General features: G+C 57.3%; 1 protein-coding gene across 7 annotated transcripts; it reads left to right on the forward strand.

Moving 5' to 3' along the window:
- The first annotated feature begins 1,071 nt into the window (after positions 1-1,071).
- CLUH (clustered mitochondria homolog) lies at positions 1,072-21,373 on the forward strand. Of its 7 annotated transcripts, none has more exons than XM_042915918.1 (26): positions 1,072-1,260; positions 8,046-8,248; positions 8,396-8,567; positions 9,569-9,712; positions 9,911-10,035; positions 10,135-10,289; positions 10,370-10,495; positions 10,827-10,974; positions 11,189-11,281; positions 12,083-12,777; positions 13,641-13,864; positions 14,061-14,165; positions 14,300-14,400; positions 15,276-15,428; positions 15,521-15,583; positions 15,701-15,945; positions 16,177-16,261; positions 16,419-16,572; positions 16,652-16,791; positions 17,499-17,579; positions 17,654-17,779; positions 17,861-17,982; positions 18,252-18,345; positions 18,436-18,570; positions 18,670-18,743; positions 19,819-21,373. In XM_042915918.1, the coding sequence occupies exons 1-26, from the start codon at positions 1,161-1,163 to the stop codon at positions 20,003-20,005; spliced, it is 4,050 nt and encodes a 1,349-aa protein (XP_042771852.1). In that variant the 5' UTR covers positions 1,072-1,160; the 3' UTR covers positions 20,006-21,373. The 7 variants fall into 7 exon arrangements, with proteins under 7 accessions (XP_042771852.1, XP_042771853.1, XP_042771854.1 ...); XM_042915919.1 differs by having other exon boundaries at positions 14,064-14,165; XM_042915920.1 differs by lacking the exon at positions 1,072-1,260 and adding an exon at positions 1,634-1,693.
- Positions 21,374-25,725: the final 4,352 nt, after the last annotated feature.

Consider the following 25,725-nt stretch of genomic DNA (forward strand, 5'->3'; position numbering starts at 1 on the left):
CCCCACACATCAGCCAGAGCATTTCTCACCTCCCTTCCTCCTGCTTAAATGCTTAAAGACTTTCACTAGCTCCTCTCCCCAGCACCTGTACTCCAGGACAAAGTCCACTTTTCTTTGCAATTTTTACGAGGCCCTAGGACCCGCCCTAGCCGGCCTCGGCAGCTTCAGCTTCCCAATTCCCATCAGATCCTGGCAAATGTCAGGAATATGCCTTAAACACTTTCCAGGCCTGTGCACGAAAGAAAGAAAGTCCCCACTCTCTCCACCTGGAGAATGTCAGCTCACTGGCAAGAGCTGGTAAAATGTCACCTGGGTAGCATTCTCTGACCTCACTCCTCAGTCTCCACCAAAACCCAACACCTAAACTAATGAAAGACTGTAAACAGTGTCTAGCCTGTAGATTTAGCCTGACCCAGCTCTACTTCTTGCTCTCTGTGTGACCTTGGTCTCAGCTTCCTCCACTGCAAAATGGGTATAATGTACCAGCCTGGAAGTAAGGACTCATCTGGTGGGAGGTGTCGGAGGCCGCTGGTAGGGGGAAGCACGGTGTAGCTCAGGGCAAAGTTTGGCGGCTCCATTTCTGACACTGCTTACCTTTTAGCTGCCCTGCACCCCTTCTTCAGGAAGCTAGACCCACCCCAGCCCCACCCTTTTTCAAGCTTGGTGAGGAGGGCGCTGTGGGTCACCGCAGATTAGAGACCGCGTGGTCATTTGGCTGATTTGCAATAGGAAGCAGAGGGCCATTGGGGGAGGGGACGCTGAGCAATGGCAGTCCTAGAAGAGTCACTACCCAAGGTCAGGGCGCCCGCGGGACAGGCTGAAAACGGCAAGGACGTCTCTCCGCAGCCCCGCCTCTCAAGGGGGCCAGAAGCCTCCCAGTACCCTGAGTCACAGTGCGTTCCCTTTAAGGCGTTCGGGAAAGTCACCGCCTTGGTAGACGGCCAATGAGGCGCGGTGCGTTTTGTCCCTCGCGGGCTTCCGTGGGCCGGGCCGGGCGCGGGGGCGGGGCAGGGGAGCGGCGGTGGGGTCAAAGGCTACAACGCGCACCACGTGGGCCGGTGACTCCGTCCTTCCCGCAGCGGCCGCGGCGCGCAGGGCACTTGGGTTAGTGGCGCGGCGGGCGGCGGGGACAGCCAAGCCGGACGCCCGCTCCCGCCGCCATGGTCATCAAAACGGACGAGTTGCCGGTCGCCGCCCCGGCCGAAGGCGCCCGGGAGCCCAGCTCGCAGGCCGGTGGCAAGGGGCGGCCGGGCGCGGCCGGTGAGCGGGGCCGGGGCCAGCGGACAGCTGGGCGGGGAGGCTGGACGGGACAGAGCGGGCGGGTGGGTTCGGGCTTTACGGGGACCGCCGCTTTCCCTCCTCCCCGGGCCGGGTTGCATCTCCCCGGGCCGCCCCCGCCCTGAAGGTCACCTTCACTGTCGCCCCCGGCTGCGGCCTGGGATTCGCACGTGGGGTCCCGGGGAGGACAGCGTTAGGGGGGACACGTGCGCGCACACGCGGTTTCGGGGTGCGCCGCCGCCGCAGACCGGTGGAATCGGTGCCCCACCCCCTCCGCGCGCGGGCATGGGGAACCCTCGGGGCTGGGGTCACTGACACTTGGCTCCGTCCGGCACCCTTCGCGTAAGGATCTCAAGCATAATGTACCAGCCTGGAAGTACACAGCCTTTCTGTACACAGGGCTGCAGCCCTGCGAGTAAGGCTCAACCTGGGACTTCCCAAGTTTGGTCTGTGGGAAGAGCGCGAGCTGGGGGTGGGTGTGTATTGTGAGGGGGCTTCTCTAGTTCATTCCCAGAAACAATGCTTTAACCCCAGGTCTTCAGGCTCTGATGTCTTCCTTCTTAGGTGTTGGCGGGATCTGAAGACCTAAGGGTCTGCTTGCGTGGAGGCAAAGCCAAACTCCTTGGCAGGAGGAGGTGTTTGTGCCAGAACTTGATCATTAACCCGCCTTATTGCGAAAAGTGGATCAGCTCAGGATTGCTGTTTTTAAGGCAAAGGTCATTAGTGTGGAGTGGAGCTCCCAGCTGTCCCCCACGGGGGCTCTGTGGAGGTGGCTTTGGGAGTGGCTAAGGCTCTTCTCTGGTGGGTCCTGCTTCATCTATTTCTCCTGGGCTTCCTCTGTTCCTTCCATCATGTCTTAGACTCCAGCCTTGAGGCTGGAAGCCCTTTCCCAGGGCCTCAGTTGTCATCTCCAAATCATCCTCAGGGCCTCGGGGCTGGGCTGTGGTCCTTCTCTCCCCTGGATGGTGGTGGGAATGTAGAACTACCCCTGTCTTCCACTTCCCCCAACTCTTCTCAGCAGGACTTGTCATCTTCAGCTCCCTTCCTAACTTCAGTGAGTCAGGATGGGAACAGTATTAAGTAGGCTCTCTGATCCTGTCACAGCATAGTTACCTTGTATTGGGGGTAGGTACTGTAGCAGCTTTGCTGATTGCTTAGATGAGGCCAGGGTTTGGGCAGAACAGCAGATGCTGATGACTCCAACCTGCCAGGCTTTGCCCTGATGTGGCTGTGAATCAGTGGGGCAGGCCAGATAAGCGGAGGTCCGGTCTGGCAGATTTCCCTCCTAGCAAAGAGACCTGAAGAGATAAAGTGACTAGCCCAAGGTCACACAGTGCTTTAGCTGTGGGGGGCATTTGGATTTCTAGCTTATGGTTGACATGCCAAGGCTTCCCTGATCTATCCCAGAGGAAGCCGGGACATATTGGATTATATGCTGAGAACATGGGGACTGAAGAGGGAGAGTCTGCCGGAGGATTTCTCCGAGGGCTTGTGTAAAAAAGCCCCATCTCCACTATGTGCTGAGAGGCTCTGTCTGGGGCAGCCTGGGTCAGGGGAAGGGCACAGCTGTTCATTTTCTGGAAACTGGGAGCATGATAGTGGTGGGACATTGGCTCCTTATGTCTCTGAGAAGCTAGGATAGATAATTAGGATTTGAATTACAGCTGGCCTGAATCTATTCAAAGAAGTAGGGTGGCCTTAAATGGAGACCCCCCCCCCCCAACCCCCCAGCAGGCTCCCATCCAGGCTTCTGACCCTTAGGACCCAGCTGTGGAAGGCTCTCCAGTCCCTTTGAGGAGGTAATCAAGGCCTTTTGGGGTGGGGGACAAGGGTCAGCTACCTTCTTGGGAATAAAGCTGCTTTTAGGGGTTAAGAGAACAGGCAGGTTTTTCAAGTTCACAGTGGTGTGTCAAGTTCCTTCTGCCTAGGGGAGGGTTCCTTGGAGTTGAGGCCCAGACAGAGAAGGGGGCTGGTAGACTGGGGAGGAGCTTGAAGGCTTAAGGGGAGCTCCCTGACAGAATCCTAAAGCTCTTGATTTGGGGAGGTCTGAGTAGACTGGCTTGAGGATCACTTAACTATCTCCAGACCTTGCAGACATGTCTCTGGCCTGGGGGGAGAGAAGGAGACAGATGCCCATATCATCAGGGTCTTCTGCAGGCTGCCTGCCAACCCCTACCCTTTCCTTTGAAGCCCTGTTCCCTGGGAGGGGGTGATGTGTCTTTCCGGGCCTTACTTCCTGCTGGAGCCTCACCTGCTAAGGCCTTGACTGGGGCGGGGCCTGGCTCTGGCACAGTCTACTGAGTGAGGCCATGCCAGGCTGGGGAAGACACAGAGGCCACCTGGGATGGCCTAAGTTTCTTTTCTAACTCCTCCTTTCTGCTGCTCATGGGGTCTCTGTGCTCCCAGGCCAGGACAGGGGTACACTTTATCTCCACATTCTGACCCAGTCAGTGAGAACTAGGGGTGTGTATATGCAGTGTGCAACTTGGGCCACCCCTTCCCATTCTGCAGAGAACCACCTTTTGTCCTTTCCCCAAGGCCCAGATCCTCAGGGCAGCCCCCTGGGATATGAGAGGAGGGGATGTAGAGGGTTGGAAGGGTGCTGTGGCTGGGGATCGATCTGCCTCCTGGACTAAGCCCTGAGGCCTGGAGGAGGAAGGGATACTGTGTACCCAGTGGGTGCTGCAGCCTTAAGGAGTGGCACTCAGAGGCATGGGTTTGGGCATGTGACAGACCTCTTTTTTCTTGACCTGGCTTGGCTGCCTGTTGACTCCGGGTCTTGGGGCAGCTTGCTTCCTAGCCTTCTGGAGCCTCAGTTTCCTCAAGTGAGATGAGCTGGTTGAGCTGATTGAGGGACTTGCTGTGGGATGGGCCTAGAGTGAGCACTGACTTTCTGGGAACCAGAATGGAAATAGTTGTTGTTGCTACTCGGAGGTCATTGCCAGGCTGCTCTGCCCCACCCCCTTTTCCAGAGGGTTAGGGTGTGATTGGGAAGAGGGCAGGATAAGAGGGGCTCTGCCTGGGCCTGGCCCTTCTTACCATCTGGCCAGTGTATGTAGGCCTTTGTGGGGCCTGTGGAGAGGCTGAGGACCTGCTGTGTGCCTGGCCATCAGGGCTGCCTGGGACAGGACTGGACTGGAGGGGAGGGGGCCTGGAGTGAGCCTGGCTCCCCGCCCCCACTCTGGTTAGTATGGATGCCGGAGCAGTGCTGGCTGGGCCCTGGCAACAAGTCAGAGGCCCTGGGAAGGCGCCCTGGCGAGGCTGGGCATGTTCCTTCTCCACAGCCGAACAGCCTTCGGCCTCTTGCTGCCAGCTCTGTTTTCCCTGAGGGAGAGACTTGGTTTTCTCCTGGCAGCGCAGGGGCTGCTGGGAAGGGAAGACAGAGCCTGCCAGCTCCGTGGTGGAGCTGGAGGCCCGGGGCACGGGTGCAGTTGTCCTCTGGGAGATTGAGGGCCCATCCCCCCTCCCACTAGAACCTGTGACTGTCAGAAAGAGGAGAGCGGCCAGGTCACCTGCAGGGGGCAGCATGAGCCAGAAGCCTCAGCCAGCCACTTGACCCAGGAGGCAAGGTGCTCAGAGTCTGTGACTGGTGGACGGGGTGGCCACCTCATGGCCTGGGCCTGGGTCTGCACCAGCTGTTGCCGGCAGCTGGCTGAAGCGGTCCTGCCCACCTCCACTGGGGTTGGGGCCGAGGAGAGGACCCCTTTGCTGGGCCTTGCCCCTGCCAGCCTGTCCCCAGGGCCCTCAATCCTGAGAGGCCCAGGTACCCCAAGCAGGGCTGGGTTCTCCTGCCCCGCTAATGGCTTCGCTAGCAGTGACCCCCTTTTTGGTGGGTACAAGGAAGTAGGCCTGAGCACTGGTAGCAGCTCCACCTGGGGTCCTGGAGCCACTGGGGCCTCCTGGCCCACAGCCGTCCTTCTGGCCGACCTTGAGCAGGATGCGAGGCAGGGGGAGTGTGCCCTTCCCAGGGCTGCCCCAGCAGGCCTGGCCCCACTGAAACCCGAAGCCGGCCAGAGCTCCAGCCCTGGGCTGACCAGCTGCATGGGGGCGAGGATAGTGGCAGAGGCCAGAACAGGGGACTCAGGCAGTGCCGAGCCTGAGCTGGAGAGCTGGCTGCCTCGCTGCCATGGTGGTCCCGAGACTCCAGAGCCCAGAAGAGAGCAGCCTCCAACTGCACCAGGTGGGCTATGGGGGGCAGCAAGCCAGGTGGTCAGCCTGTTGTGGGGGTATCACTTGGCCTTAATCCAGTGGTAGGGAGACCTTCAGGGTTTCTCAGAGGAAGGAGGAGGGGAATGGAGGCTCCTGGGAACCAGCCATGGTCCTTTGAAATCTGATAGGGGATTGGGTACCCCTGGGACGTAACCTGGTGCTGAGGTACCTTCTGGGCAGGCAGGCTCCCGGTCCTGGGCGAGAGGGGTGGGAGCTGTGGCCACCTTTGCCTTTCTTCCCTGTCCCCCTTTCCCATCCCTCTTAGCCCAGACTCGGAGTACAGGCTGCCTGTCTGGGGCCGGGTATCTGACTTCTCGCTTCTGGGGTCTTAGACCTCAAAACTGCTGTACCGTGCTGGGGGGAGCCCTTCTTGCATCTGCTCCTATTCCAGGAGCTTTCCCACAGCAATGTCTTTCTCAAGGACCCAGTTAGGGGAAGTGCCTCATATCTGCCATTCCTCTTGCTGCCTTTTGGAAGCTGACCAAGCACCGCCCTTCTCCCCACCCTCCTGCTTGTTTGTCATAGAGTTAGCCTGATTCTCCCTTTGGGGTGGCCGCTTCCTTTAGGGGCTTGGGGTAGCACTGCCTGGGGCTGCGGGCTCACTGGAGAGAGGTCCTTGTGTGTCCTTGTGGTTTTCCAGAATTTTCCTTCAGGTCTGGAGGGGTGTGCTGGGGACAGGGATGGGGGCGATAACAGGCCTTGAAAATCCACAGTGGCCATGATTGAGGGCAGTGTGTTGGCATGGTGGTGTGGGCTCTTGACGGGGGACCTGGGGTCCACTGTTGACCTTGGACAAGCCTCTGAACTTCCCTGGGCCTCAGACATCCTTATTTGGGGAGGGGAGGAGGGAGCTATATCTCAGCTCCTGGCGGTCCTGTTTATCACTAAGCTGAGGGGACACGGGGAAGAGGGAGCGGCTTCTCTGCACGTCCCCGTGGTGTGCCCTTCTGTGCTGGGCTTATCTCCTTTCCTGAGGCCCCTGGCTCCACGTTTATGGTGGGTCTGGGTAGGGCCCACATAGGTCTGAGGAGAAGGCACCTCCTAACAGTAGGGCAGAAGAGGTGGGAGCAGAGCTGGGTGAGCTGACCTGTCTGGAGCTCTCAGACAAGCAAGGGGCCTGTTTGGTTTCCAGGCAGACCCTCGTGGAAAGGCCCCAGGGCCAAATGGATATCCAGGCAGGCTTGTGTTTTGCCGGAGTGTTTGTGAGGAGGTCCTTGCTCCTCAGGGCAGGGAGGGAGCTCTCCTTTATTCCCTTTAGTGTCTGGGCAGAAAGGGAAGGTTTTGTTCCCTGCTTTCTTCTCTTCCCCACAGCTTGTGAATTGGGTGTTGTTCACAAATATTGGACTTAACTCCACATTTGCGGTAATTAATTCATTAATTCAGTGCCTTTTTGTTGAGTGCAGGAAAGATGGAAGGAAGATAGAGCTGCGAGTATGAAGAGTCCCCCAGAATGTCATAGAACAGTGTTCTGGGAGGTGTCACCATGTCTCTGGAGCAGTGAGGAGGCAGTAATCCTGTTGTCAGGGATCATTTGGGCAGGCTTTAGAGAAGGGGGTTTATTTCACCTGGGCCTTGATAGAGGAGTAGGAGTTTGCCCAATGGAGTGGTATACTGAGGGCAGCGTAAACTACACAAAAGCACAGAGGTGGGAGGGAAGATGTGTAGCCTGCATGTCAGGCTTCCTGGTAGTTTGGTGTATCTCAGACCTTGACAAGGAGAGCGGCAAGAGTTGAGATGTACCTCAGGCTGCCTGAGAGCTTTGGCCTAAGAAGCTTGGATCTGGTTAGCAGTGGGTTCTGAGTGGTGACTTGAAATAGGGGATAGTGGCCTGTACTGGGGCCGTGGCTGCAGAGGCTGGGTTCCATGGCCTGCTTGGAGGTTAGGTTGGGTGACTGGGGGTGGAGGGGCTTTCACCAAGCAGAGGCCAGCTTGTGGAGGAAGGTGAATTCCATGTCAACAGGATGAGTCTTTGGTGATGCCTAAGGGATGGCCACATGTTGAAAAGCTTGAGCGAGGCCTGGATTGGCCAGGTTAGCTGCATGGTGGGAGGGCATTTGAAGTCCTGGGAGATCAGGTGGGATGAAGAGAGGCTGGGGCCCCGGGATGCCCACAGCCTGGGCTGCCGGAAGGGGATGGAGCTGGAGAGCAAAGAACATGCGAACAGTGGCTACGAGGGAAGGGGGGGAGAGAGTGAGGCATGGTGGGTGTCGCTGAGAAGTCCGACACCTCGAGGCCTGAGAAGACAGTTGGGTTTGGCCCTTGGGGTGGCTTTAGGGAGACTGATTTGGGTGGGTGTGCTCAGATGGAAGCCAGACTGGAGGACTGAGGAGCAGATGGCAAGGGAGGGCCCAGCATGTGGAAGGGAGAAGGCAGCGGCCTGCAGGTGGCCAGGGTTGAGGGAAAGTTGTGTGCCCAGTGTGAATGGGACTGTGGAGTCCGGGGTGGGGCTGACTGAGTCTTGGGAGGAAATGCGGATGCCATTCTCTAGGGGCCGCGTCCACCCAGGTGGATGAGGCAGACGGCCCCACTAGGCTCAGCTCCTTTCTTGTTACCCGCAGTGCTGCCATCAGTCATGCTACTGAATGGAGACTGTCCAGAGAGCCTAAAAAGGGAAGAAAGGGCTGCTGAGCCGCCCAGGGAAAATGGTCTGGATGAATCCGAGCCAGGAGAGGAGACGACTGGACAGGAGGTCATTGTCATTCAGGACACAGGCTTTTCTGTGAAGATCCTGGCACCTGGGATTGAGCCCTTCTCTTTACAGGTAAGTGGAGGAGGGTGCTGGGGACCAGAGCATGGGCCTGTTAGGATAAGGCTGGAAAGGCATGCCTGGTCATCACTTGTCCTAGCCTCATACTGTAGGGAAAGCGGTATGTCCTCACCAGGGTGGCTGGGGCCTTTTGCCTGGTAGGTGTCCCCCCAGGAGATGGTACAGGAGATCCACCAAGTACTCATGGACCGTGAAGACACGTGTCACCGCACCTGCTTCTCGCTGCACCTGGATGGCAACATGCTGGACCACTTCTCAGAGCTGCGCAGTGTCGAGGGGCTGCAGGAGGGCTCGGTGCTACGCGTGGTGGAAGGTTTGTCTGAAGTTGGGCAGCCTGCCAAGGGAGGGCGCACAGAGGTGGGGCCAGGTGGCACTCCACCCACCCCCACTGCTATCTCTGTGTCACAGATGAGTGCGTGGAGGCTCAGAACAGGGTGGACCTTGTGGAGGCAGGATTGGAGCCCAGGTCTGTTCCTCAGGCCTTCACACATGTGCCCTCCCACATTATCGGTTAAATATCAGAGTCATGATTTAAAAAAAGAAAAAATGGTACCAACCAAGGGCTTGTAATCAGCCTAGTCAAATTCTATAGACAGAAAAATTAAATCTCATAAGGAAACTAAAGTTTCACAACTCCCAAGTAGACAAGTCAGACCCAGTGTGGTGGAGTGAGCAGCTGGTATGGTGAGACTGGTTGGTTATAAAATAAAAGCTCCCATGAACTTGGGTCCCCAGGGGAGAAGTAGCTCAGGGGTTCTGGGCAGTGTGTGAGGTTGTTGCTAACACATATGGAAAGATGGAACCCAGCTGTGCCCAAACTTGATGAGGAACCCTCTCTTCTCCCCCAAAAGAGTCCCCATTAAAATTCACAAAGTATATACTGGGGGGCAGTGTTGTAGTTATGGGTCCTGGTAAGTCCTCGGGCCGCCCCTGTGCAAGGGCTGCCCTGGAAGAATAGGACTGAGGCTGCAGTGCAGGGCCCAGCAGTTCCTTGGGCCTGCGTGCCTGTGACACTTGTGAACGAGAGCAGGGGCCTTTCGGTGAGCTCTCTGAGGCCTGGGTGTGCTTCCAGAGGCATTTCTTGTGCCCTTTGACAGAAGGTTCTTTGCAGACAAGGATCTCTGCCTGTTAGCAAGCAGGTGTGTGTGTGTGTGTTGAATCTAGAACTCCAGCTTATGTGCTTATAATGGAATTTGTAAGTGGAGGCCTAAAATTTGAAAATCAAGACCATTGTGGAAGCACCATGGCAGACTTCTCTGTACTGGGTGGGTTGTTGCAGCGGCGAGCAAGCCCTGCCTCTCATTCTCCCAACAGAACCATACACGGTACGTGAGGCCCGCATCCACGTGCGCCATGTCCGAGACCTGCTCAAGAGCCTGGACCCATCTGATGCCTTCAACGGGGTTGATTGCAACTCCTTGTCCTTCCTGAGCGTCTTTACCGATGGCGACCTGGGAGGTGCGGGAGGCATTGGGACTGGGGGTTGGGCAGAGGATCTTAGAGCAGATTGGCCAGGGGCTGGTGAAGGGGCCATGGGCCGGGCCTTCCTAGCAGGAGGGGGCAGGGCTGGAGGCATCCAGACTGGGGCCATTTTAGGTGGGGAGATAGTTGGCCCCCGCGTGGCCCTATGCTGACCACCAGCCTCGGGTCCCTTAGACAGCGGGAAGCGGAAGAAGGGCTTGGAGATGGACCCCATTGACTGCACACCACCTGAGTACATCCTTCCAGGGAGCCGGGAACGGCCGTTGTGTCCCCTGCAGCCCCAGAACCGTGACTGGAAGGTAGGACTCCAGAGCAGAGCCAGGGAGCAGCAGGTCTCTGGCTGGGCAGGAGCCACCTACCTGGAGGCCTGGCCTACTCATTCTTGGCCATATTTGCAGCCCCTGCAGTGCCTGAAAGTTCTTACCATGAGTGGCTGGAACCCACCCCCTGGGAACCGCAAGATGCATGGGGACCTCATGTACCTGTTTGTGATCACAGCCGAGGACCGGCAAGTCAGCATCACAGCATCCACGCGGGGCTTTTACCTGAACCAGTGAGTCCCTGTTCAAGCCTGTTCGGGTGTTTGGGCAGCCACCCAGGGTGCCCTGCGCAGCAATCACCCTCTTCCCACAGGTCCACGGCTTATCACTTCAATCCCAAGCCTGCCAGCCCCCGCTTCCTCAGCCATTCCCTAGTGGAGCTGCTCAACCAGATCAGCCCAACCTTCAAAAAAAACTTTGCCGTGCTGCAGAAGAAAAGGTGGTGTCTTTGCTCCGTCTCTGCCCCTTGCCTCACATCCCATGATGGGGTGGGGTGAGGCTACCAGCGTGAGCTCCATCGCTTCTGCCCCAAGAAGCCATGCCCTCGGCCCCCAGCACCCCAGACAGAGCCTCCCTTCAGGGAGCTGTTAGCCAGGCCCCAAGACGGCAGCCCTAGGAGAGGTGCCCATTTGCTTCTGTTAGACTTTCCGGTGGGGGGGGGGGGGGTCTCAGTGCAAAGACACAAGAGCTGGTGGGGGCTTCAGAGAAGGAGGCTACGACAGGGCTCTGAGCTTGGCAGGCTTCCCCATCTCCCCCTCTCCCTGCCACAGGGTCCAGCGCCACCCATTCGAGAGGATTGCCACCCCGTTCCAGGTGTACAGCTGGACAGCGCCCCAGGCAGAGCATGCTATGGACTGCGTGCGTGCGGAGGACGCCTACACCTCCAGGCTGGGCTATGAGGAGCACATCCCTGGACAGGTGCCTGCAGCCTGGCCCTGCCTGCCCTGGGCTCTTGTCTCCTCTCCCCTGCTGGGGGCCAGGCTGGGTTCTGTGTGCCTCCCTGGAGGCTCCATCTGCTTGTCTGTCTCGTTCACTTGGGAGCCTGTGAGGCTGTCCACGAGGAGGTGGAGGAAGGGGCGCCCACAGCGGGTCTTGGGGCTGGGGCTGAGCCGGCATCTCCGTCCCTTTGCAGACCCGGGACTGGAATGAGGAGCTGCAGACGACAAGGGAGCTTCCCCGCAAGAACCTGCCTGAGCGGCTCCTTCGAGAAAGAGCTATATTCAAGGTGCCTACGGCTCTCGTGCCTAACTGGCAGCCTCAGGCCTGTTTGTTGCCTGCCGAGATGTCCAGACAGGGTGCCTTGCAGGGCGTTGGCTAACTTCTCGCCTCTGGCAGAGCAGGCTACCCCAGTTCTGATTTTTGGCCTCTGTGACACTTGGGAGTCCATGGGCTGGGTGGGGTCAGGGGGACCTCCTTCCCTGTGGGCTGTGTGACAGGGTTCTTCCAGCCTCCCACCCTCCACTGTCTGCCTTCAGGACCTCACCTGGACACACACGTGATGTTATCTAGAGAGATGAGGGAAAAAGAAGCTTTCAGAAAAGCCGTTTTTAATCTCCCATAATCTTGCTGCCTAGAGATGGTAATGGTAAAAATAAGATCTAAGTGGTTTGAGTACTAACTTTGCCAGGGGCTGTGTCGTGTGTGATCGGCATCATCTCTTGTAATCTGTCAGACACCTTGTAAAGGTTGATAACTTTTGTCGTCACTGTTTTATAGACAGAGAAAACAGGTCTGAGAGGTGACCTGGCCAACTTCACCTGGTACATAATTGGTGGATCGAAGACCTGGTCCAGCCCTTCTCTTTGTTAATCACTAAGCTCTGCCGTCTCTGAACATCAGTGTTAAATTTTTTTCAAAAAATGGGTTTCTTGTGCTTGTCCAAGTGTGAGGAAGCTAAGGTTAGAGCCCCCGGGCCCTCGGGGCCGTCCACTTGCCTCTGCTGTCTGGGTGAGCTTGGCCAGGTGGGCCCAAACCTGTGGCTCTCAGGGATGGCGCCTTTCTCACCCTCCCTACCTCGGCCCCTCAGGTGCACAGCGACTTCACGGCTGCAGCCACACGGGGCGCCATGGCGGTCATCGACGGCAACGTGATGGCCATCAACCCCAGTGAGGAGACCAAGATGCAGATGTTCATCTGGAATAACATCTTCTTTAGCCTGGGCTTTGATGTTCGTGACCACTACAAGGACTTCGGTGGGGATGTGGCGGCCTACGTGGCGCCCACCAATGACCTGAATGGTGTGCGCACGTACAACGCCGTGGACGTGGAGGGGCTGTACACGCTGGGGACGGTGGTGGTGGATTACCGTGGCTACCGCGTCACGGCCCAGTCCATCATCCCTGGCATCCTGGAGCGGGACCAGGAGCAGAGTGTCATCTACGGCTCCATTGACTTTGGCAAGACGGTGATGTCGCACCCTCGATACCTGGAGCTGCTGGAACGTACTAGTCGGCCGCTCAAGATCCTGAGGCACCGGGTGCTCAACGACCGCGGCGAGGAGGTGGAGCTCTGCTCCTCCGTGGAGTGCAAGGGTATCATCGGCAACGACGGGCGCCACTACATCCTCGACTTGCTGCGCACCTTCCCCCCTGACCTCAACTTCCTGCCCGTGCCCGGCGAGGCGCTGCCCGAGGAGTGCACCCGCGCCGGCTTCCCCCGGGCGCACCGGCACAAGCTCTGTTGCCTGCGCCAGGAGCTGGTGGACGCCTTTGTGGAGCACAGGTGAGGGGCCAGGCTTTTGAGGGCACCCAACCAGTAGACAGTTCTGGGGTCTGGTCCTTGATGGGAGACGCTTTGGAAGGTGAAGAAGAGGGGCACCTGGGTGGCTCAGTCAGTTAAGCAACTGACTTCGGCTCAAGTCATGATCTCGCGGTTTGTGAGTTCGAGCCCCATGTGGGGCTCTGTGTGGACAGCTCGGATCCTGGAGCCTCCTTCGGATTCTGTGTCTCCCTCTCTCTCTGCCCCTCCCCCACTCACACTCTGTCTTTCTGTCAAAAATAAATATTTAAAAAAAAAAAAGAAAAGGAAGGTGACGAAGAGCCAGCTTTGGCCCCGGTCATTATAGCCCCAGCACCGTGCACTGTGACCTCACGCTCCGCAACATGGACGTCAGGAGCTTTATGTGGGTGGAAAATTAGCAGCCAGCTAGCCCAGTGGCTCTCGGCCGAAGCAGCACTCTTCCTCTGAGGAGCATATGGAAATCCACTAATGTGTTTTTAATGTTCCAGCGCCAGGCGGTGTCACCGCTGCCGGCATTTGGTGCTTAGGAGTCTGCCACATCGAATGCCCCTCACTGCGATCAGTCTCCTCACAATGCCAGGGAGGATCTGTCTGTTTAGAGCCTGGCCCGCATGAAGCCCCTGGCCGCTCCTTTGCTAATACTCCAGATGTCCTCTTTCTGTGGGGAAGATCTCGGGTGTGGCTGTGACCTGCTACTACCTGATGGAGTTGCTGGGGTGGGAGGTGTCCGCGTGCTGACACAGACCAGGGGTCTGGGGCCTGCCCCTGGCCCCCGCTGCCAGGCCGGCGAGGCTCCCGGATACCGTCTTCCCATCTGGTGCTCTGCCCCGTCTGCTGCGCTCTAGGTACCTCCTCTTCATGAAGCTGGCTGCCCTGCAGTTGATGCAGCAGAAAGCCAGCAAGATGGAGAACCCCACCACACTGGAAAATGGTGACCCCCCCTCCTCGGAACCTAAGCCTGAAGACCCTCCGGGGCCCGAGGCAGGAAGTGAGGAGGAAGGCGGCAGTGCTAGCGGTCTCGCCAAGGTGAAGGAGCTGGCGGAGACCATCGCCTCAGACGACGGGACAGGTGGGGCTGCTGTGCATGGGGGGAGCGGGGAGCCCGGGTTCTGTCCCGGCAGCTGGCACCTGCCGGCGGTGGCTTGCCCCAGCCTTAAGAGAGGCCGGCAGATGTCTGCGCGGAGCCGGGGGAGGCCTGGGGTAGCACAGCCTCCCCCCTCTGATGGGGGGGCGGGGCTACCTCCGAGCCGGCCGTGTCTCCACAGCAGACCCTCGGAGCCGAGAGGTGATCCGCAACGCGTGCAAGGCAGTGGGCTCCATCAGCTGCACAGCCTTTGACGTCCGCTTCAACCCTGACATCTTCTCACCAGGCAAGTGTTATATTAGGACGGGCAGGATACCGTGGGGGTCATCTTGGGGCCCTTGGTCTGGCGGGTGCTGGCCTTTATCTTGCCACCCCTGCATCCCTTCTGCCTGGCTCAGGCCTCTGCTGGCCCTCCCACAGGGGTTCGTTTCCCCGAGTCCTGCCAGGAGGAAGTTCGGGACCAGAAGCAGCTGCTGAAAGACGCCGCCGCCTTCCTGCTGTCCTGCCAGATCCCCGGCTTGGTGAGGGAGGGGCCACAAGGGTGGGGGGCTGCACAGGGCATGCTGTTAAAGGCCCTGGTGCTTCATCCATCTGATTCTGGAAGCTTGTGGAACCTTCGCAGGAGTAACTCCCTTAGACCTGCTGATCTGTGAGGCAGGTGGGGCAGAGTGCTTGTCACCCTCGTACATACAGATGGGGCTGCTGACCCAGAGAGGCCAAGGGAGGCCTCAGGCGCAGGCTCTGCTTCGCTGGGCCCGCCTCAGGGGCCAGCAGCTGGGGGTCTGGTCCTCCGAGTCCCTGTGTGATGAGACAGCTGACAGAGGGGGCACCGGGGCATCTGGAAAAAAAGGTGGGGGGTGGGTCCTGTCCTCAACCTCGTAAGCTTAGTACATAGGCTTCTGGGATGATGGAGCGCCTGCTCCCTACTGAGGTATCCCCACAGTCGGGTGGCACTCCGGTCTCGGATCTATGAGCTCAGTGTTCTGTGCCAGCTGCCCTGGCCCCCAGCCTGTCCTGAGGCTTGACAGAGCTGTGACCCCCCAAGTGGCTGCCTCTGCCCTATCCTGCGTGGTCCGGGGAGAACCTGTGCTGCCTGTTGGGCTCTGCCAGTGGGGTTCCCTCACCTCTGCTCCCCTGCTGGGAAGCACCTGCTTCCCTGTGACTGCCATCCCATTTTCCTGTCGCTTGTGCAGAAGGCTGGGGGGGGCACGTTCTCACGTCCTGGCTGCCGCTTTGTTTTCGTCCCTCTTCCCAACTGGGAGCTGGGGTCTTAGTCCCCTCCTTCCCTCAGGGCCTCAGGATGGCATGAGCTCCCCACTCCCTTCCCCCGGAAGACCCAGGGTGGGAGGAGGCAGAGGGCCCAGGCTGGGGGGCCCTGACCTGCTGCAGCCCGCAGGTGAAGGACTGCATAGACCATGCGGTGCTGCCCATGGATGGGGCCACGCTGGCTGAGGTGATGCGCCAGCGTGGCATCAACATGCGCTACCTGGGCAAGGTGCTGGACCTGGTGCTCCGGAGCCCGGCCCGAGAACAGCTGGACCACATCTATGTGAGTGATGCTCGGGGCGGCCAGGCCGTGAGGCACTGGGGCTGGATGGAGGCCTGGGGCCCAACCAAGACTCCCTTCTCGAACCCTTGCAGAAAATTGGCATTGGAGAGCTCATCACCCGTTCTGCCAAGCACATCTTTAAGACCTACTTACAGGTATTGCTGTTCCCACCACAGCCTGGGGGTGGGGGGTGGGGGGTGGCGGGTGGGATGGGCAAGAGCCCTGGGTTGGGGCCTGAGGGCCCTTGTGACTTGAGTCGAACCTCCTCGCAGGGAGTGGAGCTCTCGGGCCTCTCGGCTGCCATCAGCCACTTTCTGAACTGCTTCCTGAGCTCCTACCCCAACCCTGTGGCCCACCTGCCCGCCGACGAGCTGATCTCTAAGAAGAGGAACAGGAGGAGGAGAAACCGCCCCCCGGGGGCAGCAGATAACACGGCCTGGGCTGTCATGACCCCCCAGGAGCTCTGGAAGAACATCTGCCAGGAGGCCAAGAACTACTTTGGCTTCAGCCTCGAGTGGTGCGTGGCAGCACGGGGTGTTGGGCTCTCCGAGGCCGCGGCGCGGGGGCAGCGGTTGCAGGGTGGGGGCTGGGACTGGAGGGAGGGAGCAGTGGAGGGCTGCTTGCCAGGGTGATGAGGGGATGGGAGCTGGTACTTGGGCTTGGTCCTTTGGTGGGGAGGCAGCCGTTGACTCAGGGGGCAGAGACGGGGGCTGGGCCACCCAGGCCCACCTGCCACCTCCCCCCACAGCGAGACCGTGGACCAGGCTGTGGAGACCTATGGGCTGCAGAAGATAACGCTGCTGCGGGAAATCTCCCTGAAAACCGGAATCCAGGTGTGGATGATTCAGGGGGTCCCTCCTAGCTCCTGCAGGGTCGGCAGGAGCGTGGGGGGAAGTGGCCTTCTCTCGACGTGGGGTGCTCAGTCGGGAGGTGCTGGCCATTTGAGCCCAGGGTTGAGGCCACCTTCGGGCTTTGGGCTGTGTCCCCCAGATCCTGCTGAAGGAGTACAGCTTTGACAGCCGCCACAAACCCGCCTTCACCGAGGAGGATGTGCTCAATATCTTCCCCGTGGTCAAGCATGTCAACCCGAAGGCCTCGGATGCCTTCCACTTCTTCCAGAGTGGGCAGGCCAAAGTACAGCAGGGTGCGTGGCCAGGTGTGGCTGGGGGGTGGGGGTCCCCTGGCCCGGCCCTGACCTTGCCGCCCTTGGGGGTGCCCTGCAGGCTTCCTGAAGGAGGGCTGTGAGCTCATCAATGAGGCCCTGAACCTGTTTAACAACGTGTACGGAGCCATGCACGTGGAGATCTGTGCCTGCTTGCGCCTCCTTGCTCGTCTCCACTACATTATGGGTGACTACGCCGAGGTGGGCCTTGAGCACCCTCCGGGCTGTGTCCACAGAGGCCGTGGGGCCCGGCCTGGCGCTGGGGGATGGCAAGTGAGGGAGCCGGGGCCATGTTCTCACTCCGTGCCGCAGGAGGCGGGAGCCCAGGCCTGGGGACCTGAGCCCCAACGGTGGGGCTCAAGGACACCGTTCTCCTCAGGGGGTCCCCTGGGAGGATCAGGCAGAGACCAGGGAGACCCCGGGGAGTTGCTTGTCCTGCCTGGGAGAGCTGCCTCGCTCGCAGACGGGAGTGCTTCCTGGGGACGCTGGGAACGATAGTCTGAGGCTCACGGTGCCGGGTGCCTTGTAAGAGCCACGGGAAGCTGTCGGGAGCATCGCTAAGCATTCCTTGGCCTGCTGGGGACCACCTGCCTTGTCATGGGGCGGGTGCACCGTAGGCCTCCGCTTGTCCTTCAACCGTAGACTCTTTCATTTATGTATGCCTTTTTTTTTTTTATTAGTACTGTTTTAGATTTATACCTAAGCATAGATTTTGTTGGGGCGAGAGACTCAAGGCGAGCTATTTAAAAATGCCTCGGAGTGGGGCCTGGCCTTCCATGCTCACAGCAGCTGAGTTGTGAACACTTCTCTGCTGAGGAGGCTGCGCTGCTCGGGGGCTGCTTGGGGGCCTGGCAGACTTGATGTGGGGCGGTACCCGCGCTGGGATGACAATTCCCCACCTCTCCCAGGCCCTGAGTAACCAGCAGAAGGCTGTGCTGATGAGCGAGCGAGTGATGGGCATCGAGCACCCCAATACCATCCAGGAATATGTGAGCAGTTGGGGGCGTGGGTGGGGGGTTGCGCCGGGGCCCGGGACCCCCTCCTGACTCCGCTGCCCCTGCAGATGCACCTGGCCCTGTACTGCTTCGCCAGCAGCCAGCTGTCCACGGCCCTGAGCCTGCTGTACCGCGCCCGCTACCTCACACTGCTGGTGTTCGGGGAGGACCACCCCGAGATGGCGCTGCTGGACGTGAGTGCTGGGGAGGGGCAGCAGGGCTAGCCCTCGGCCTAGCGAAGCGGCACTGACCGGGGCCCTCCCGACCGCCCCCAGAACAACATCGGGCTGGTGCTGCACGGAGTGATGGAATATGACCTGTCGCTGCGCTTCCTGGAGAATGCGCTGGCTGTCAGCACCAAGTACCACGGGCCCAAGTCCCTCAAGGTGGCCCTCAGGTGAGAGCCCATGCTGGGTTAAGGGCATGGGACGCCCAGGGCCGCAGGGACATGGTCCCGGAAGGCACTTCGATTGAGGGTGGACATGGGATCCGGCAGCCTGTCTTCCATCTGACTCCTGAGGGATTTTCTCTCAACTTGCGTCTCTTCTCCGAGTCCCGGGCTTCTTTGTTGCCCTTGGGTGGATTCCAGAGGGGAATCTAGAGTAGTCCGAGCCCCTGCGCCAGGCCCACTCGTGTCTCTTCTGCGCCCTGCACGCCCCCTTGCAGCCACCACCTTGTCGCCCGGGTCTACGAGAGCAAAGCCGAGTTCCGGTCAGCCCTGCAGCACGAGAAGGAGGGCTACACCATCTACAAGACCCAGGTGGGCCGCGGCAGGGGCTGAGGGGGTGGCGCCGGGCCCTTGGGCCGTGGCTTCGCTGACCCCTTCCCGCCTGTGCCACCTACCCCGTAGCTGGGCGAGGACCACGAGAAGACCAAGGAGAGCTCCGAGTACCTCAAGTGCCTGACCCAGCAGGCCGTGGCCCTGCAGCGCACCATGAATGAGATCTACCGCAACGGCTCCAGCGCCAACATCCCGCCCCTCAAGGTACAACCCCCCCCCCCCCCAAACTGCATGTGCACCCGCCCTACCCCCCACCCTCCGGCTTCCCCGCGCGTTCACCGGCTCATTGGCGCCGCCCCTCAGTTCACAGCCCCCAGCATGGCCAGTGTCTTGGAACAGCTCAACGTCATCAACGGCATCCTCTTCATTCCTCTCAGGTGAGGCCCCCGCTCCGCTTGCACTCAACTCCCACGTGGAAGCGGGCTTTCGGTTTTTCTTTTTAAAATCTGGAATTGGTTGTTGTGGCTCAGAACTGAGAAGCACAGCCAGTGGTAAGAAGTTCCCTGTGAATCTTTTCAGGAAATAGCCACGTAGTTGAGCAAGCACATGTCTGTAATCTTTTCCCTTTTTTTGCACAAAAATTGTAGCAGACCGCGCACGTGGCCATATCTTTCTGCACTTACTGTCCCTTAGCAGCCTTTTCCTTGTCAGTACGTAAGAGCAGCTTCGTTCTTTCTCTGGTTTCCCGCTGCCTCCGTGTGGGGATGTGTCTCACACCTGGACCCTGAGGGTCCCGCTGTGGCTCTTAGAACAGCGCTGCCTTCGTGGGCTTCTCGGTCCTGCTGCCCTTCCACCGGCGGAGGACGTGGGCTCGGTCAGCCAGGGGCTGGGGCGCTGACAGCGTCCCTGCCGCATGTGTCGTGCCCCCCCCCCCCCCCGCCACCTTCCGTGTGTGATCTGCTGTGGGACAGACCACGTGGCGCTGCGGATCGGAAGTGAGGGTAAAGGCTGAGCAGGAGCCGGGCCTTAACTGGAGGCTGTGTCGAGTGCACCATGTTCTTACTGTCTTCGTGCTTAGGGGCCTTTTTGCTTTGCGGAGGGGAGCGCTTGTTCCACACGTCTCTCCCCCCCACTGCAAAGAGCAGAGCCTGATCTTGCCCCAGGTTCAATTTTATTTTATTTTATTTATTTATTTTTTTTTTTAAATTTTTTTTTAACGTTTATTTATTTTTGAGACAGAGAGAGACAGAGCATGAACGGGGGAGGGGCAGAGAGAGAGGGAGACACAGAATCGGAAGCAGGCTCCAGGCTCTGAGCCATCAGCCCCAGAGCCTGACGCGGGGCTCGAACCCACGGACCGCGAGATAGTGACCTGAGCTGAAGTCGGACGCTTAACCGACTGAGCCACCCAGGTGCCCCAACCCCAGGTTCAATTTTAACCAAGGCCAGTAAGGTGACAGAGGGCCCAGGCTTGCTCTGACACCTGCCCTTCATCCCTGTCCTTCTACTCAGCCAAAAAGACTTGGAGAACCTGAAAGCCGAGGTGGCACGGCGGCACCAGCTCCAGGAGGCCGGCAAAAACAGGGATAAGGCTGAGGAGCCCATGGCCACCGAGCCTGAGCCAGCGGGGGTCCCGGAGGATTCAGCCTCCCAGCCCCAGGCCGCCAAGGACCCTTCTTCCCCGGGCTTGCAGGGGTAGGAAGGGAGAGACAGACGGACAGTCAGCCAGCTGCCCCGTTACCCAGTGATCCAGACTCCAGGAGAAGGGGGGGCGTGCCCTACAGATCAGGAGAGGAAACCAGTCCCTCTTCTGCCATGTTTCCAACCCCAACCCCACCCCAGCATCCTCCTGGGACCCTGGCCTGGCCTGACTGCCCCCCCCCCCCAAAGATGTTTTTGCACTGGTTCGATGAATATACGATGCAGAGGCCTAATTGAAGACACGCAAATGAAGTGTGTGGGCATCGGCTCCCAGTCGGGGGGGCAGGTGCCCCCTCCGGCCCCCCCATCCACAAGCAGGTGTGTGCGAGCGAGTCCGTGCCCGTGAGTGTCTCGATCCGTCCTTCCTAACTTGTACATAGCCCCGTGTCGGTTCTGAGTGGATGACGTGAAGATGAGATTTCTCAGGTCATTTGAATGTTTGACATTATGGCTGCTGCTTCTGCTGCCTCTGCCCCTGGGCCCAGCCTGGCTTAGAGTCCAGGTTTGAAGCCAAAAAGAGGGGAGCTTTCCTGTGTCCTGGGAGGGGGGGTCCGAGCTCTGTGGCAGGGCTGGAGGGTTGGGGGTGCACTTTAGCTTTGTGGTGAGGCAAGAGCTGCGGGGGATTTACCGGTTGTGACTGGGCCTTGCCTTGCCGGGCTGGGGGGAAGGGGGAAAGGGGGGGCAGTGGTGGCTCCCTAGACACCCTGTTCCTGGCCCTGGCCTGTCTGCCCTTGGGCCCCAGCGGGAGGCAATGCCTCCCCACTTCCTGCCCCTCAGCAGGAGATAATTTTAGGGGCTACAGTCTGAATGTATCCTTCTCCCCATTTTAACCGGAGCTGCCTGACGCACAGTAGGGCCGGGGCAGGTGAGGGGCTGGGGCAGCCGGGGCTGAATCATGGATCCTGAGGGGAATTTACTAGATACAGGAGTGATTGCCACTTGTTTGTGGAGCCCAGCTCCCTACCTGGTCCTTGTCACACAAGCACCTCCTACAGAGAGTAGCTCTGGGGCGGGTGGGGGGGGGGGGCCACCGTGGAAGGTAGTGGCTCCCATGAGCCCCAGCTGCTCCCTCTCCCGCCCTCCTGCGCCGCTTCCCTGTGCCTGCTGTTGGAGCCCTGATGGGGTGGGGTGGGGGGTTCGCCGCCCTGGTGAGCTTGAGGGAGCCGGTCAGGGCTTGGGCCTCTGCCCCGGGGGCTTTGTGGGGAGCTGCGGATGGGTATGGTCTGTCCAGATACCTTGTTTCAAAGGCAGTGGGTGTGAGCTGGCAAGCGAAGCCTCCCCACCGCTGATCAAGAACTTTTTCTTGTTTTTAAACCATCACGTCTTCATTTCACATTGGAATAAAGTGAGTTTTTGAAACCTGCTGCCCCAGCCTCTCCTGTGTGTTCTGTACCAGTCTTGTTGTTGCCAGAAATATTACTAGTAGAAGGGGTGTTTTGTTTTGTTTTTTAATCTTATTTAAAACCAAGTTAGTTAACATATAGTGTAATAATGGTTTCAGGAGTAGAATTTAGTGATTCATCACTTACATATAAATAGAAGAGTTTTGGGTTTTTTTTAATGTTTTTATTTTTGAGACAGAGAATGAATGGGGGAGAGGCAGAGAGAGAGGGAGACACAGAATCGGAAGCAGGCTCCAGGCTCTGAGCCATCAGCCCAGAGCCCGACGCGGGGCTCAAACTCCCGGACCGTGAGATCGTGACCTGAGCTGAAGTCGGACGCTTAACCGACTGAGCCACCCAGGCGCCCCTAGAAGAGTTTTTTAAAGCATATGAATATCAATTAGTTTAAATTCAACATTGTCCTTATAATGTTGAAGTGGGAGGAGAGGGTAGAGTCACAGGCACCCAGCTAGGGTTTACCTGCCAGTCATTAGACCCAGAAGAATGGCCCAACAGATAAATGTCACCTGTTGGTCACAGAATTAGAGGCTGGGAATCTCTCCTCCATAGAGCTGCGTGTGGTACGTGTTAGAGTGACGGCCAGTTGGGGTGAGGGGTGCTGTGGGGTGGGGGCCCAGGCCCTGTGCCTGCTGGCCCGGATGGGTTGCTGAACACCAGATTTGTGGCATCTACTCTTGTCCCTTCGTCGGAGTCAGGAGAACTGGGAGTACCCCCCCAAGGGACTAGGAGCCCTGGAATGGAGGGGGGTCTGAGGGTTGCCACCCTAGGGTTAAGTTTCAGGTCAGCCAGGTCTCAGGGAAAGGGGTTACCATGTAGGTGGGCTCGAGGGGCAGGGCCTCGGAGATGGGAGGGTGCCTGTGAGGGGCCTGCTGCCCAGAAGAGGGGAGGTCTCATAACTGGTGGCTGCTGTTGGCCAGCTTGAGCGGGTGGGCTCAGCAACATGCATACTTCAGTATCTTTTTGAATTCTTGGAGAGTGTGTGTGTGTGTGTGTGTGTGTGTGTGTGTGTGTGTGTCTGATATTCTCTGAAAAGAAAAATGAAGTTCTAACATCTGTTCCTTTTCCTGAGCCAACTGAAGACATTCTTGACCTTGAGGTGTTTTTAAATTTTTTTAATACGTTTTATTTTGAGAGAGAGCAAAACAGTGCAAGTAGGGGAGAGACAGGGGAGAGGACAGAGAATCCCAGGCAGGGTCCACACTGTCAACACAGAGCCCGATGTGGGGCTCGAACTCACAAAAATCATGAGATCACGACCTGAGCCTAGATCAAGAGTCGGATGCTTAACCAACTGAGCCACCCAGGCGCCTCCGACCTTGAAATTTTCTAAGCAATGCCATCGAGTCACCATTGATGCTTGATGTTTGCTTGCTCCCCACACCCCCCCACCACTTTCCTTGACAGTCTCAAGGTCGTGTTCTGAACATTCCTTCCTATAGCCTTTATCCTGTGAACACCAGCCATGTGTTCCATGGCACTTCTCGAATGGGGGCATCGTCTTGGAAACCTGAGGAATGGATCGGGTTTAATTACCACTGTACCTACCAGTCACCTGAGAGGCCTGTTTTCATGGTTGATCCCTCACGTGTATTAGTGCTGTCTGCTACCTTTTGACAACCCAGATGACAAGGGACTGTTTAAAGGAAACAAAAGCCTCTAAATGTGAAATCCACCCTTTTCCCTTATCTTAGTTGGCAGATTATAATTTTTTTTTAAAAAAAAGGGTGAAGAATGGTGTCCAGAAAGGGTTAGCGTGAGAACTAGCATTTTGGGTCCTGGTCTGTGTTGATGGGCAGCTGTTCAGGATCTGAAATTAATTTGTATGAGCCACAACTCCCCTCTCTCAAGGATGCCATGCTAGCCTTTTGCTTTCCAAAACTCTGTATTTGGGTTTTTTAACATATGCATGTTACTTTTCCAAGTTAAATATCTTAAAAAACAAAAACAAAAAAACTATTATCACCAAATTAAGCTTTTAAGATTGTATCATCTGTCTCCACTCCTGCCCTCCAAACTGCCATTGTGAAATGAGTATTGGGAAGAACTTGGACTTCACCGAGGAATTCCTATATATCCTGAAGCTGAGAATAAGCGGATTTCCACATTCCTGCTGCCAGAGTCTAAACTGTCAAATCAAACAAGGCAGGCATAATCAGGACACCTACAGAGAACAAGTGGCCCTCCTCAGATGCAAACTGAAATACCCCCACTAAATAGGCAAACCCATTGCTTAGAAAAGACACTAAAAAAATAACACCGAGATGCAGACCATGCAGGACCCAATTATCCTAATAAAGTCACCTCATATAGAATGGCTTAGGAGCTTTCCTTTTTAAAAAAAAAAAATCTTTCATGTTTATTTTTGAGGAGAGAATGGGTAGGGGAGGGGCAGAGAGAGAGAAACCCAAGCAGGCTTCAAGCTGCCAGCACAGAGCCCAACACGAGACTGGAGCTTGTGACCTGAGCTGAAACCCAGAGTCAGATGCTTAACCGACTGAGGCACCCAGGCGCCCCAGGAGTTTTTCCTAAATTACAAGCGTAAGCAAGGATAATCCTTGTTTACCGATTCCCAAGCTCCACCCCTTCCTAATGGCCCTCCCACATGGTGCCAGTGGTAGAGGGCCTCAGGGATGGGATGAGGGTCATTCCTGCATTACTGAAGGTTAACAAGTTGAATGAAAGATGTCACAAGGTCCTTACACTTAGCTAATAAGATGCTTAACACGGGCAGAACCAGATAAAGGAAAGAACATGTGCATTTGGGTTTGAGTCTCAACTCTAGATTAGCTTAATACCCTTGCTCTATGTCCTCACCTCAAGTGAACCTGTTTTCTTGCCCATAGAAATGTACTACTGTCCACCAGCAGGGAGAATAAGTGTGTTGAAAATAAGGGTGTTGGCACCTAAGAAGCATTCAAAATGTTAGGTTATTTTCCCTCCCCTAGTCCCTCCACCTCCACTTTTTGTCTGGGGCAGAGAATCCCAAGCAGGCTCTGCACCATCAGCACTTGGGGTTTGAACCCACAACTGTGAGATCATGACCTGAGCCGAAATCGAGTCGGACGCTTAACCGACTGAGCCACCCAGGTGCCCCTGCGCTTTTATTTTTAAATTTTTTAAAGTCTATGCCCAACATGGAGCTGGAACTCACGACCGCAAGAGTCAGTCACATGCTTCTCCAACTGAGCCAGCCCCTCCACTTTTATTGAAAGGCTAGCAACCCAAGTAGGAACGATCATACAGAATATTCACAAAGGCAAAACTCCACGTGTCAAAGTGATGGCGATCAAGAATTCACATCATAGCTGTGGGGCCACTCGTCCCAATTTCTTATTCAAGGAGAAGTTGCTTGAATTAGTGGTTTTCAAGCTTGAACCTGCATCAGAATCATTTGGGTGGCTGGTTAAAACAGATTTTTCAGATAGATGTTTCAGATAGAGTATGTCTGAGCTGGAGCTCAAGAGCTTGCATTTCTAATGAGTTCCCAAGTGCTGCTGCTGGCCTGCTGGGAAACACTGAGAGTCATTTTCCTAGAGAATTCTGGTAGGTCTCTCAGCAGTAAAAAATTGCACGCAAACCAAAGCCGAAACAGCGACAGAGCTGCCACATCTAGGATGCAGCACCATTTCTCCATCAAGTCTTCCATTTCCTATCCCTCATCCTACCTCGGGGACACACCCAACCATGAATATTGGAAGCTTGATGTGATAGACCAGTGAGTTAGTTTTGAATAGCTACCTGCATTTCAGAATCATGACACTACAGCTAGGATTCCCTACCCCTAGGGAGAGTGGTCAGGCTCACCTTCTGCATCTTGAGCTGGGGGTAAAGAGGAACCCTGCGGAGAAAGGGAAAAGCTGCAAAAGCCAGAAAACTCGAACTAAGCAAATTACTTTTGTTGCTCTTGGCCCAGCTCCCCATGTGGGGGTGGGGAGGTAGGGGAGAGGCTACTCCCAACAGAAGGCAAGCAAACAACCGGGCTGGAAGAGCCACATCATTCAACTTGTCCTTAATACATGAAAAAGGCTGGAGACTTCATGGCCACTACAGGTGCCGAGCAGTAGTAGGGGACAGAAGGTAGGTCATAGGCAACATGTATAAAGCAGAGGGAAAGCCACGGGGCATCTGGGGCAAGAGTGAAGAGGATTTTGACATTTCAACCCAAGTTTAAAATACTTAGAATCTTCCAAGAATCCAAGACCACTGGCCAGAACAAGAGGCTCATTCATTAACAGAACAAAGGGGACAGGACCCTTATCTCTGGGCCCTGACCACAAGAGGGGCAAGTCTTCTTGGGGGGAGATTTTTTTTGCGG

The sequence above is a fragment of the Panthera leo genome, chromosome E1 (assembly GCF_018350215.1).
Source record: "Panthera leo isolate Ple1 chromosome E1, P.leo_Ple1_pat1.1, whole genome shotgun sequence".
NCBI classification, from domain to species: domain Eukaryota; kingdom Metazoa; phylum Chordata; class Mammalia; order Carnivora; family Felidae; genus Panthera; species Panthera leo.